This window comes from Alligator mississippiensis, chromosome 6, assembly GCF_030867095.1.
Source record: "Alligator mississippiensis isolate rAllMis1 chromosome 6, rAllMis1, whole genome shotgun sequence".
NCBI classification, from domain to species: Eukaryota; Metazoa; Chordata; order Crocodylia; family Alligatoridae; genus Alligator; species Alligator mississippiensis.
The window spans coordinates 84,685,043-84,699,638 of NC_081829.1; the positions used below are offsets into that span (position 1 = coordinate 84,685,043).

Genomic DNA, 14,596 nt, shown 5'->3' on the forward strand with positions numbered 1-14,596 from the left:
CCCAAGTCTCTTTCTTCCATAGTGCTAGCCAACATAGCACTGCCGAGCCTATAAGGATGCTGCGGGTTTTTTTCCCAAGGTGGAGAACCTTGCATTTATCGGCGTTGAACACCATCAGATTCTCGTCCGCCCACTTACTGAGCCTGTCCAGGTCAGCCTGGATCACCCGAGCGATGAGTTAGAAGTTTAAATGTACACACTGTATTTTTGCTGATATACTTAGAGAAGCACTTTATAACCACTTCCTCTTCTGGTTTTCATTTAAACTATTTTAATTAGAAATGTTACAAATTAGGACAAATACTTTATCTTTGTTGTAGTGAGTAATATAAAGAAACTCCCTGCTGAAAATGATTTCAGTGTTGTGTCTGAGCAATGTAATCACTGTATACAATTTTAGGTTTCTGCTCTTTTGAGAGGAATGGGCCTTGACAGGATGAGAGAAACTTGTGCTTGCAGCCAAACAGCATATTTGGATATTCAGATGCAAAGATAAATGGAGTCTAAAACAATGACATATTTGGCTGATGTAGCTGTGCCATAAGTGATATTTAGATTATATAATAGAACATGTGTGTGTTTGTGTGTTCTATACACCCACAAGTCTGATTGGGATTTATTATGGCTAAGATGTTAAAGCCCATCACATGGCTGCCAATAGCAGTCACTTTTTTCATGCTCCACTCTCCCCATAAGCAGTTGCCCCATTCATCCCACCCTAGTTATGCCACCAATCAAAGCAACTTCCTTAGGTACTGACATGGCTCCCATCCCACCATGCCTAAAAAACTTGAGTGTATTCATTTCCTCACAGCACTTTTGTGAGGTAGGCAAGTGCTGTTATCTCCATGTTACTGATCATCAGGAATGTGGAGACTGATTTGCCCAGGGTCACAGTGCTCCAGCTCATGTGACCACTTTCATTGCTGTGCCATCCTTCCTGCACACTCAGGTAATACTTTACAAGGGTTCCCACATATACCCGGTGGAATGGCATTACAAAATACCAGGAACATGAAGGTAGAACAATTTCCATTTATCTAGATTAGAGACAACTTTTGTGTTGCAAAGTCTAGACTTAGTATGATGACAGGGAGCTGGTGGCTGAGATACAGGCTTTGCATTGAGCCCATTATTAGAGATAGCAGCTGATTGAATGAAGGGATATGGAGTCAAACTTTCCTGAGTGTCCAGCCTTAGTCGGATGCAGATATTTTAGTCTCAGACCCATTTCTAGTCTGAACTTGTAAAACCAATTCTTACATCTTTGCTTTTCATCATTCTTTAAAGGTTTATTTGGCATTTAAAGGTAACAGGCATATAGGCTAGAAAATGTACCATTGGGAAATGCATATGCACTAACTTCCTATGTCCGTTACATCTCTCTTCATCATCTCATAAAGAATCTCTTTCTTGAATTTGCTTCCCAAAAGAGAACTAGCAAGAGTGATAATTGCTAGGTCCATGGTAATAACTCTAAGTGGACTGTAATAACTATAAGCGGAGATTATCAGCAGAAGGAATAAATGAACGATGGGAATCCATGTCTTCCAGAAGATCTGTTGGGCCCAGTTCTGTGAGTGAAGAGAAAAAGAGTTAGTTCAATTTGCTTTCCTGCTCTAGCTCTTTCCAAAGATATCAGATCAAAGGCAACGTACATTAAAATAATGAGTCCAAGATCAAACTTGGATATCATTTTCTTTTATCCTTTTTCATATATGATCATAGAGACATGTGAAACAAGCTATACATTAGTAAGGATTACTACAAAAAAATGTAACTAGAAGTGGGGGCCGGGGGGGAGGGGGTTAGGTTAAAAATTAGAAAGAAGAGTTAGAGAATAAAGATTTTTCCAGGAAGGAGAAAGAGACGTTTTTACTGGAGTTATTAAAGACTCTCATGAATGGGAGTAATGAATTCAGTGGAGTTATGATATGGAACTGGAGTAAACATTATAACTCTGACTCAATCAGCATTTTTATATGTGCAGATTAAATCATTTGAAATTGCTAAATAGGGAATACTTTCTATAAAACATGAGTTAATATACAAATCCCTCATGTTTAATGTCCAACTGTCAATAAATCATAATAATATGCAAAACTCCACTATTAAGTACAAAGAAGGTAATGTAACTTTACCTTCATTTCTTCTTTTGAAGCTTCAGTGGCCCAAGAACAACAGATAGTTCTTCCTCAGAAGAGCTAGTTTCTCTCCTGGTACGACTGAGACAGCCCTGGTAGCAGCGGGAGGAATAATCATCTCTCCTGCACACCACCATCTCACACTGCAGGTAAACAGAAGGATGTCTGCCAATAAACTTGAAGGCATTAAATTTAAACCGGGCCATGTGTGTGTGGGGTGAAGAGTATGTAGCATAGGAAGAGTCTCTAACACACCTGAAAAGGAAGACAAAAAATAAATCTAGTAACAGTGAAAACACAAAATAATGAATCACTTGCAGCAAATAGATACATTTAAGCCCAAATATAGAACATAAAATACAACATGAACAGCAAAGAGAAAAATGTATATTTGTATGAAACAGCCAATAAGACTTGTAAAACTAGAAGTGATGGCTTCTCTGAAAGCAAAATGGGCAACACTGATTGTCCCATCCAGTAAGGCACAACCTTAAGAGTGAGTAGCCTCACTGCATTCATATGTTTAAAGTTAAACCTATGCACAGATGTCTGTAGGATGAGGACAAGGACTGCCAAATTGCAAAGAGGTGCCTTGGAAATATTTTGGCAACTAATCTAACACAGGAACCTGGAGCTGGGGATTCATACATTCAGGCTGCCACATGGATGATCCCTATGTAGCAGCTGAAACTGAGGCAGATCTAACTTTACTACTGGGAGAAAATGTGACCTTGATTTATGCTCTTAAAGGCAGGAACAGTTCATTACTAACCGTTTATACAATGTTTAGTGCAAAGGAGCCAGCAGGCCCGAGTGGTTCTCCTTGTTAATGAAATAGAAATACTAATAACGTCCCTCTTCCAACCTCTTATCTCACTTGCCTCCACCCTTTCAATTTCTGCGTAGGGTGTGGGAAGAAAGCGAGCTTTTCCATGGAACAAGGTTTCTATGTGATCAGCTACAGAAGTACTTTCTATTCTCTTTTAAGTTTCGCTTTCCTGTCAAGGAGCTAAATTCATTAGATAGCATAATTTCATGCCAGCGCATTCAGGTTCAATTCAGCTAGCAGGAATAAGGAGCTCAACTCCTCTGTTTACACACACAGATGCTATCTTGGAATAAATTGCCCAGCTCTCACATAAAGTCCAAGAAACTCATCAAATATTCACAAGGAAATAAAGTGCTCTTAGTATAATCTCAGTTTCTACAGGTTATTGGACCACTATCAGGCTACTGCTTAGAAAGGTCCTTTGGACCGTTTTGTTTTTATAAGCTGTCCTAGACAGGAATTTCTTAAACCACTTTGAAAGTGACTTCTTCTAAATGTAACTTCCACATGTTCTGTTCTTATATTACCTTAGTTGAATTATTTTAAACTTTCACTCTGTTTATTTTCTATTATTTTTATACAACTGGAATACCACCACAAAATAAAAGTTGTTCATTGACAACAGAAGCTAGTTCTTAGACAGCTGAAATGTCATAAGAACGTAAGAAGCACCATACTGGTGCATCTATATGTGCATTAATGCACTTTTCCTAATGCACATTAAATTTACTACCTTCAAAGTGAGGTAATAAATAAATGCATATTAGATTGCCGTAATGCACAGTACTGAAAGCACACATTTTTTGAAGTGATGCTTAATGCACAGTAGCCTATTTTACAGAATATTAGTGTAACTGTGTTTTTTTATGTGATGCTTTAATTTGCCATTAAATAGGCTACGGTACATTAACACACACATGTAGATGCATCCACTATGTCCAACCAATGGTCATTCTCAAGCCCAGCCTCCTGTCCCCAACAGTGGCAGGACTGGATGCTTTAGACGGAGAGCATATGACCAGGGTTTCTATCCTCTGTTATACCTTTCCTCGCATCCATCATCATTGGTTTAGAGATACCAGAATACACATCCCTGACTGCTCTGATAGCTATACGTAATATCTCACCCCATATGCAGAAAAGTACAGGTTTTAGACTCTTTAAACACATGTCCTTGCAAGCTATGTCTTTGCAAGCATAGGAACACATGAACAGCCATGCTACTCTACTCATGCCAAAGTAGGGTGTACCCTAGGCAAGCTCATTGCTCTCCGAACAAGTTAGTGTCTGTAAAGTGTCACTCTGCGCTGCCTTCTGGCTTACTTCAGACTAACCCAGATCTTCTCCTCTATCTGAGTTTTCCAGGTTACATGTTACATAGCTTTTAAAAATAGAGCAGGGTTTAAGCCAAATCAGATAAATAATTCTGTGTCACTGGAACAAGAATAAAACTTTGATTTCAGCTGCAAACAAAAGTGATCATGAAAATAAACTGATAAGGTGTTTTAAGGCAGGTATAGAAAAGATGACAAAATCAAACAAAACACTGCATATCAACTGAAATATATATACTTAGTTGAAATAGAGTTTTCAGTATTCAGCCCCAATACACACGAATGATTAACAAAATAAAGCAGCAGAATAGTAGGAAAAAGCATAATTGGAGTCCAGAGATAAACTCTTTGAAAAGAAATTCAGTCTTGATCATAGATGGGCAACATTTTTAAACAGTAAATTCATAAACATTTCAGTTTCAACAATTCTGGAAGTGTTTATACAATTAGGTAAAACTAACTGGACTGTTTTGGATGGAAAAAGAAAATTTGCAGAGAAAGGTTTACAAAACTGCTGGGGAGATGATGGTGTCATCTTGGTTTTTTCCACTACAGCTAGGGATGGATTCCAAGCAGTTACCCACCGTGGAAGAGACCTATGTTAAAAATGTCCTGCTTTAACTGAGGGTCCTTCCATTAACATGGTCCCATGATATAAAAATCAAACATTCAGTGGATACTAGCTACACTTGAGGCTAGCTCCATTCAAATTCATCGATAAATAAAAACAAATACAGAAGTTAAGAAAAAAACAACCTTCCACACAACTGCAAATAAAGACAAATTTTGATTGAGAAAATCCTTACCCATGCCTGATTATATCATATGTCACTGTTGTAAAATCACTGGGATCGGGGGATGCAACACATGTATCTACAATCATTATCAGGTTTAGGTCAGAGCTGTGAAGATAAGCTTCAAAGTATAAATTCTGGTTCAAATCAACGTAGTACGGAAAGTCGTAGATCGGCTGTGAGAATGACGACGTTTCATAAAAAGTCAGGTTCACATCATATCTGCTGTATTGAGTTTCGTTGACCTCTATAACATCGTCAGCAAGATACATGACTTGTATCCAGGTGTCCTGGAGCATTTTGCAGTTGACATGCAAGTGAAGATCCTTTAGTCTTTTAATTGTGTTACCTGAAGATGTTGCTTTGATTAGGTTAGTGTAGGTGATAGTATTGTTGTTTCCCTGTTAGGCACGTTAGAGAAAGAGTACAGAATTATTTAATGCAGGAAATTTTTCCAGGGGAGATGTTTGACTGCATGCAGTAACTCACTTGCCCTAAGCCTGTTCCATGGTTGTTTTAGGCACACGCTACAGTATTGACCCTCTCACAGTTGCTGAGGATTGGTAGCAGCTTTTGTCTGTGTGAGGGTTAACACTGGACTCTACCCCTGCTGCTTCCTGGACCAGAGAGAAGAACAACCATCTGGGCAGTCATTAAAAGACATTGTCTCCATGTTTGTATTCCAGTGAGGAAAGATCAGCCTCCCTCTTTCAGACATGCACTGTCATTTTGTAGGGCTGAATTTTGAGGGAAAAGTGTGTGTGGTTTGTGAGTATATTTGGTATAAGATAATCATGTTGCTTCTATAGACAGTCTTTCAAAGATAAGTGATATTGGGAATAAAAAAAGTCTATTCAAAGGGCTTTTAAACAACCATAGTATATAACCACAAGTTATGTGAAATGTATTTAAACTGAATCCAAAGACATCTGTTGAAAGTTTTGAATACATAATGCATAATTTAGGGGGAAAAAAAGTTTCCAAAGCAGTGAAGTACAAGGTATTTATGAAGTCCTTGTGCAACTTTAAATTTGAATGATATATCACAAAAGATGGCAGTTATGTCTAAGTCTAGAAATTTGAGCTGTATTCTGTTAAAGCTTAATGAATTGTGCTTTCAATTGCCATTGATAGTTTGCTTCTATCATGTACATCCAGTTATGAAAGTTTAAAGTTGCACAGGGACTTTATAAACACTGTATTTGAAAGGGGATGTTTACCTTAAAGCATGTGAGTAATCCTAGAGAAGTGACTTAATTATTATATTTAAGTGTTCACTGTTATTCATGAAAATCTTGTGCTTGGGAGAAGTGCTTAAAAAATGTTCTTATTTCTTTTTACACAAGTCCTTCCTACACTTAAATGTTTCAGTCTGAACCTTCAGATATCCCTGCAGTCATTGGTCCATTTCTCATCCCTGTGAATAGTGGTGCACATTTCAATTCACAGACCTTCACGAGATGAGTTCTGCTTTTTAAACAGATCTGTTTATGCAGGTAGGTATTCAGTATCATACCTCTCTCCTTGTGCCACAGCCATTGTATGGTATATCGAATATGACAAGGTATGATGTCACCTTTGGTTTACAGTAAAGGTCATTCAAGCTGATATAGTCTGTAGAGTAGCCATGTGAGTAGAGATAGTCTCTGCTAATTGCCACATGCATGTGTTCTGTCATGCACACAAGTGCTGGGGGGATAAGGAAAAACACACATTATTAGTATAGCCTGGCATCTGATTATGATAAATTACTCATAGATTGCATAGACATTAGGGCTGGAAGGGTCCTTGCAATATCATCGGGTCCAGCCCCTTGCCCAAGGGGCAGGAAGTCAGTGGGGGTCAGATCACCCCAGCAAGATAAGCATCCAAGCACTTCTTAAAGATATCCAGAGTAGGTACTTGCACTACTTCCATGGGGAATGGACTCCAGACTCTGGAGACTTGGAAAATAAAGAAGTTTTTCCTTATGTCCAGTACTGCACTTAAGCATGTTATCCATTGCATGTGTAAATTGTGGGGGAAGGAGAACATAGACCAAACCACATGTTTTCACTTCTGTTTTCTTAAGCATTTAAGGCATTTGATTAACTGTTATAATGAAATTCAGCAAATTAGGGCTTCTATCTTTATGAACGGTGTGTTTCATCAGTGGCAATCGCTATGGGCTTGGCAGAGCTTCAGCGTGCAGTGCGTCTCTGTGCAGCTACCCTCTAGTCCGACAGCTCGAGTGCTCTTTTGGACGGGGGGAAAGAGGGAGGGAGCATTTTAGGTCTCAGGCTGGCAGAGGCATCAAGTTTAGAGCCTGATTTAGGGAATGTTTAAACCTTAGCTTTGGGTTGATTTCAAGGGTTGCCTCCAAATATCCCAAAGGCATTCAAGCCACCCTCATCTTATGATTAATATTAGGCCTGTGCAAAGCAGCTAGTATTCGCTTTAGATTCAGATTCATCCAATTTGGGGGACAGTGATTCGATTCAGTGATTTGAATCACTGACCTGAATTGATTTGGCCGAATCTGATTCAGAGACTTGGCTGCTGCTGAATCTCTGAATCAGCCAGGCCCATCCCCCCAGCCCGGCAATGGCTGGCCCGCCAGCCCCGTCTCCTGGAACTTGTTAGAAAAAAGCCCCGACTCAGCAAGTGCTGCCAGGCGGGGGGCGATGCCTGCTGCCCCTCACTGCCCCAAGCTGTGTGCGGGGCTCTGCTACAAGCCCCCTGACTTCCCCCATGACTGCTCCGCCCACCATGGCTCTGGCCCTTTAAGAAAAAAAAAACCCCAAGAAATCCCCAGACTCACTGTTCCTGCCAGCATGGGGGGGGGGGCAGCAGGCTGCCCCACACCATGTGGGGGGCTCTGCATGAGCCCCCAGAAGCCCCAAAGTTGCTGCAGAAGCAGTGAGTCCAGGGGCTTTTCTGGTTTTTTTTTTTTTTTAAAGGGCTGGAGCTGGCCTGGGCAGAGCGCTTGTGAAGGGGCGGGCATCGGACGGTTCATGCAGAGCCCCCCATGCAGCATGGGGCAGTGGGAGGCAGCAGGGATCGCCCCCCTGCCTGGCAGCACCTGGTGAGCACTGGGGCTTTTTTTTTTTTTTTTTTTTTTTTTTTAAGTGCCAGGAGCTGGGGCAGGCGGGGCAGCCGTGGGGGGGCTGGGGTAGTGGGCAGAGGTCGGGGGCTGAGGGAGCAGGCAGGTGATGGGGTTTGGCAAGGGTCCCCCCATGGTCCCCTCCTCCCTCTCCTCTCTCCCCCCGGCCCTAGTACTTACCAGCTCGGAGTCGGCCACAGCTCCCTGCTGCAGCCACCAGAGACTGCCCGAATCATCAAAGCTCTCTGAATCTTTTCCGAAGATTCAGAGAGTTTTTAATTGATTTGGACCTTTTAATTATTCCCCTGATTTGATTCAGATTCAGAGATTCGGCCACTGAATCAGGCCGAACCTCCTCTAAATTCATAGGTTTCATAGACATTAGGGCTGGAAGGGACCTCGGAAGATCATCGAGTCCAGCCCCCGGCCCAAAGGGCAGGACGTCAGCTGGGGTCATAGGATCCCAGCAAGATAAGCATCCAGTTTCATCTTGAAGGTGTTCAATGAAGGCACTTGAACAACCTCCGGTGGCAGGCTGTTCCAGACCTTGGGGGCTCGGACAGTAAAGAAATTCTTCCTTATGTCCAGCCTGAAATGGTCTTGTAGTAGTTTATGACCGTTCGACCTAGTCATCATCCCTTGGGGCGCTCTGGTGAACAAACGTTCCCCCAGATACTGGTGGTCACCCCTGATAAACTTGTAGGTGGCCATCAGATCACCCCTGAGCCTGCGCTTTTCCAGGCTAAAGAGCCCCAGGGCTCTCAGCCTGTCATCGTAGGGTCTGCTTCCCTCACCCCTGATCATGCGCGTGGCTCTTCTCTGGACTCTCTCAAGCTTCTCCACATCCTTTTTGAACTGTGGAGCCCAAAACTGGACGTGGTACTCCAGCTGCGGCCTCACTAAGGCCGAGGACAGGGGGAGAATGACGTCCCGGGATTTGCTTGACAAGCATCTATGGATGCAAGCCAGCGTTTTGGTCGCTTTACTAGCCGCAGCATCACATTGCAGGCTCATGTTCATCTTGTGGTCAATGATGACCCCCAAGTCTCTTTCTTCCATAGTGCTAACCAACATAGCACTGCCGAGCCTATAAGGATGCTGCGGGTTTTTTTCCCCAAGGTGGAGAACCTTGCATTTATCGGCGTTGAACACCATCAGATTCTCATCCGCCCACTTGCTGAGCCTGTCCAGGTCAGCCTGGATCATCCGCCTGTCTTCTGGTGTGGATGCTTTGCCCCCAAAGTTTGGTGTCATCGGCAAACTTGGCCAGTCCGCTTCTGACTCCAGTGTCCACATCATTAATGAAGATGTTGAACAGTATGGGTCCAAGGACAGAGCCCTGGGGGACCCCACTGGTCACAGGACACCATGATGAGTGACTTCCATCAATTACTACCCTCTGGGTCCGACCCCGGAGCCAATTTTCCAGCCAGTGGATCGTGGGGGACCCAAGGCGACAATTGGCCAGTTTCTCCAAGAGACGATCATGGGACACCAGATCGAAGGCTTTTTTGAAGTCAAGATATATGACATCAATCTCATCTCCCTTGTCCAGGTGATAGGTCACCTGGTCGTAGAAGGAAATGAGATTGGTCAAGCAAGACCTATCCGCAACAAACCCGTGCTGGCTATCCCTTAAGATGTTGGCGTCGGCCAGTCCATTAAGGATGGCCTCCTTAATAAACTTTTCTAAGATCTTCCCGGGATAGAAGTCAGGCTGATGGGCCTATAGTTAGCCGGATCCACTTTCCTCCCTTTCTTGAAGATAGGCACCACATTGGCCTTCTTCCAGTCTTTGGGCACTACACCAGAGCGCCAAGAGTTTTCAAAGATCTGCGCTAGAGGCTGGGCTATGATGCTCGCCAGCTCCTTGAGTACCCTGGGGTGAAGATTGTCAGGGCCGGCTGACCTGAAGGTATCCAGCTTCTCAAGATGTTCCTTCACAAAGTCAGCATTAATGGAGGACAGGGGATCACCCTCACCCAGACTTCCCGGCCCTGTAGCGGGCACGGGCGTCCCATGGGGCTGATGAAAGACCGACGCAAAGTACCTATTTAATAGGTTGGCTTTTTCCTGGGCATCAGTTGTCAGTTGCCCCATCTGGTTCAGCAGGGGTCCAATGTTGCCCCTGCTTTTCCTCTGGCTCCCCACATATCTGAAAAAGGACTTTTTATTGTCCTTGATGCTCAAAGCTAGCTGGAGTTCAGTTGCAGCCTTGGCTTTCCTGGTCTGCTCCCTACAGGACCGGACCAGTGCAGAATAATCCTCCTTGGAGGTGACTCCCATCCTCCATCCTTTGTAGGCCTTTCTTTTTAGCCTCAGGAGGTCTGCTAGGTCCCTGGAGAGCCAGGAGGGCTGCTGTGCCCTCTTGCTGCCTTTCCTCCGAGATGGAATAGACTTAGTTTGTGCATTGAGGATCGCTCCCTTGAGGAGCAACCACTCTTCTTGAACTCCCCTCTCCCTGTGGTCACAGTCCCTTAGGACCTCACTGACAAGCCTTCTGAGCTTGTCAAAGTCGGCTTTCCTGAAGTCAAGGACTTGCGTGTTGCTGACCGACTTGCCAGCTTTTCGGCGGATGGTGAAGGTGATCAGCTCGTGGTCGCTGTCACCCAGCTTCCCATCGATCACTAGGTCGCCGACTAGGTCCTCCCCAGTAGCCAGCACCAGGTCGAGCAGCGCTTTGCCTCTCGTTGGCCCATAGACTTCTTGAGTCAGGTAGAGGTCATCCACGCACGAGAGGAAGCTCTGCAACCGCTCAGATTTTGCTGAGTCACCACTTGAAACTTTGCACAGCCCTAATTAATATGCTGTTCTGATCTTGTGACATATGGAAACCATAGACACCGATTTTTATTTTTTCAAAGGGGCAGGGAGGCTAGGATAATGGACATGTGGAAAGTTTTATATATTTGAGATGATAGCCATCTTCCTGAGTGGGGGAGGGCCCTCAGGTTCCTATGTACTTGGCATGTCTTATAGAAACATTAGAAAAATAGCAGTGTCCTAGAAGGAAAGGAGCAGGAAATTTAAGTAGAGTCCTTCTAAGATCCATGCCTCTTACTTGTCTCTCCTCCTGTCACGCTGATTATTGGTAATGGAAGTGGAGTGCAGAAGAGTCGCCGGCAAACCCCCTGTGCCTCTGTCATCTCCAGTGACTACAGAGCTCACAGCAAGTGAGCAGAGGGGCAGCTAGAGGAAAGCTTAGCCTTGGCTTCTGATGCTCAAATGAACTTTACAGGGTGTGCTGGATAGTCACTGGGAGGTGATAATTGGTGAGTTAGAACTAAAGAGTCCTCACTGTGGTCTGAATCCTTTACTCAGGCAAACCAGTGTTGTAATAAAAAGCATATCTTCAGATAATTGATAATGAATTAGTTAGGGGAAGGCATGCAGCCATCTCATATAGTGAGAAACAAGATGAGTCCAACTCCAATGGGCATTTCCCTGGATTAAGACTAGGATCTGACCCAAAAAGCAGCACAAGGAAGTATATATTATTTCATTAATCTGTTTTAAAAAAAATAGGCTGAATACCTTAAAAATTGTAATAATACTTCATGTTATACAAAGTAACACTCAGATCCTTTAAAATGTAAAGCTAATTATTGGCTAAGAGTAGTAAGTTGACAATCAAACAGTGAAAGTTGATGGTTGATCAAGGAATGGTTGCTATTCTACCAAACCTTTCAGCAGCAAATGAAATCAACAAGTGTGCTTATTGACCGAGAATCAAAGTACTGTAATGAACAGGAACTTACTAGTATTGTCATTGTCTGGTGTGGAGTAATAGTCAGCATGAAACCCACTGCTTGTGTAGCTGTTGTCACTGTGGAAGTGAACGGTAATCAAGTTTGAGGATGATGTGTAGATGAAAATAGAGCCATGACAAATTCTCCCAAGCAAAGGAGAGGTATTTAGTGGTCCATCATACACTTCAATGTAATCATATTGGCATCCAACTCCTTGTATCCTGGGGGAAGCAACATGAACATGCTGTAGTATGCATTGTGTAAAGTACAATTTAACCTTTTATCACAAAACAGTCCATTAATATGGGATAATATTTTTCATACTGGAAACTCTCTGGGGACAAGGACTTTTTCCATTGTGGAAGTTATATGGAACCAAAGATATTTTTAGGGCTCTACAAAAGACAGCAAGAAAAAACTATCACCACTAACATTTTCATTTTAGAGTTATATACACTTACAATTTTTTAACAGGATGAGCAAAGTGCTTAAACAGAAGAGGATACGAATATCAAAAATCCAAGATTTTGACCCCATTCGTTGCCCATGAAATCTGCCCTATACTTACACAACATCTCTGAAAGTGAGTGTTACACGGCTATTGCTTTCTACTTGTATTTCCCATATGCAATCAGCACTGTTTGGATAATTTTCAGGATAAAATGGGCTAGTAAACTCCCCAGATGAGCTGGAAAGTAAGCCACCACAAGAATATTTTCCTGAAAAAGGAAGAAGGGAAAAGAACAGACAGATAATATATGTTAATTTCTGCACATACATGTATAGATCCTGGAAGTCTGATCCAAAGCTACCAAAGCTAAAAGGAAAGTCTTCCACTGACATTAGTGGCCTTTAGGTAGGTTCTGAATGAGAAGGAGCCAACCAAAGAGCTGTTAGGTTCTATACCAATCTATTTCATGCTCAGTAGCTCTTCAGATTGGGCTCTAAATATATATATATATATATATATATATATATAATGAAGACAAAGGATATACATCAAAGAATATAATTTTCACTGAAGGAAGATTATAATTTTTTCTTAATAGCATTATGCTCTTAATGAAAATAGGAAGTAAACTTTTAAAGAATTACTTCGTGAGTTGGGAGCAAATATATTATGAATTTAAATTGCAAACTTTTGGAATATCAACGTTTTTATTTAATGTGTGGTCTTAAATTACACTGCCACCTCCAATTCAATCTTCCATTTTAAGAGCAAATATTTATGCATGATTTAGAGACATGAAGAGTTTCAGTGAAGTCTTTGGGACTAATAATGTCAGTGTAATTAAGCATGTGCATAAGTGCTGCTAATATGAGGAAGCGGTCAGTAAGGCTAACCGCACCTTGTCGTGCATCTACATATGCATCACGAGCAGGTCTAGGGAGGTGATCCTTCCCCTCTATGCAGTGCTGGTCAGGCTGCAGTTGGAGTACTGCGTCCAGTTCTGGGCATCACACATCAGGAGGGATGTGGCTAGCATTGAGAGGGTCCAGAGGAGGGCCACTTGCATGGTCAGGGGGCAGCAGGCCAGGCCCCATGAAGACAGACTAAAGCGCCTGAAACTATTCAGCCTCCACAAGAGAAGACTGAGAGGGGATCCGGTGGCCATCTATAAACTCATCAGGGTTTATATTCCTAACTCCCATGCTCAATAGCTACTGATGCCTCTTCCTTCCACAAATTTGTCCAATCACTTTTTTAATCTGACGAAACTGTCAGCTTCCACATCTGGTGGCAATGAGTGCCACACTTTAATTGCATGCAATATGAAAAAAAACACTTCCTTTGGTTAGTTTTAAACTTGCTAGTTTCATTTTGTGGTCCCTAGTTCTTTAGTATTTTGTAAACACTTATCACACCCCTCCTAAAACATCTCTTGTCTAAACTCCTTAGTTTCTCTTCATATGGAAGCCCCTCCACACTGTGTTGCCCTTCTCTATACCTTCTCTAGTGCTTCCATACTATTATTATTGTTTGCATCACTCCATTGCTAATAGCCCCAGTCATGGACCAGAACTCCCTTGTGCATTGTGCTGAAGAAACAAGGTGGAAAAGTGGGTATTTATATCATCTGGTCCAGAAACTTTAGAAAACAGTTCCTTCATCAAAAGGCATGGTAGAGTTGCATATCAAATGATATCTCTTAGTAACATGTCATCATATTATGTTTGCAAATTTTATTTGCTAGGATAATTGTCAGGCTCTAGAAATGGCATCCAACAGTAATGCAGCTTTGTAGAAATGGTGAGGGTATTTTAAAATCTTGGAAAACACTCTTTATCAAATGACAGCTTTCAGGCTATTAGGAACATATACCATCCACCTATTCATTCATTCACCAGCCTGAGACCAACATATTTGTAAGGCAGAAGTAGTTTGATGAGGCATCACAGGTATCCACAGATATTTTCATGTTGGGAAATTCATAACAGTGAAGTCCATTTTCCAGGACCTCATTTTCTTTATCACAACTCACCTTTAAAGACTTTGACATGCTTTATATCATGGAGCGGCCTCCTTCACGCCGTAAAAAGGAAAAAAGGCTGAGGGTTTCCAATGCCTCAGAGACTTATGTCTTTACGAAATGCTTTAGACGCAATAACTTTTAATTTGATGTTTCCATAAACAATGGGAACATTTTTGTAGTAATTAGATCA

At 42.3% G+C, this 14,596-nt stretch overlaps 1 protein-coding gene across 1 annotated transcript; it reads right to left on the reverse strand.

Moving 5' to 3' along the window:
* Positions 1-2,143: 2,143 nt before the first annotated feature.
* LOC102566472 (deleted in malignant brain tumors 1 protein) lies at positions 2,144-14,433 on the reverse strand. The gene is made up of 6 exons (XM_059730342.1): positions 14,283-14,433; positions 12,501-12,651; positions 11,942-12,153; positions 6,618-6,790; positions 5,114-5,502; positions 2,144-2,399 (listed from the first exon to the last, which is right to left on the reverse strand). The coding sequence occupies exons 1-6, from the start codon at positions 14,431-14,433 to the stop codon at positions 2,144-2,146; spliced, it is 1,332 nt and encodes a 443-aa protein (XP_059586325.1).
* Positions 14,434-14,596: the final 163 nt, after the last annotated feature.

Coding starts and splice junctions, on each gene's coding strand:
- LOC102566472 (XM_059730342.1), bottom strand. CDS start 14,433: ATGTCAAAGTCTTTAAAGGTGAGTTGTGATAAAGAAAATGAGGTCCTG. Junction 12,652..14,282: donor TACAAATATGTTGGTCTCAG/GCTGGTGAATGA, acceptor TTCCTTTTTCAG/GAAAATATTCTTGTGGTGGC. Junction 12,154..12,500: donor CTCACTTTCAGAGATGTTGT/GTAAGTATAGGG, acceptor TGCTTCCCCCAG/GATACAAGGAGTTGGATGCC.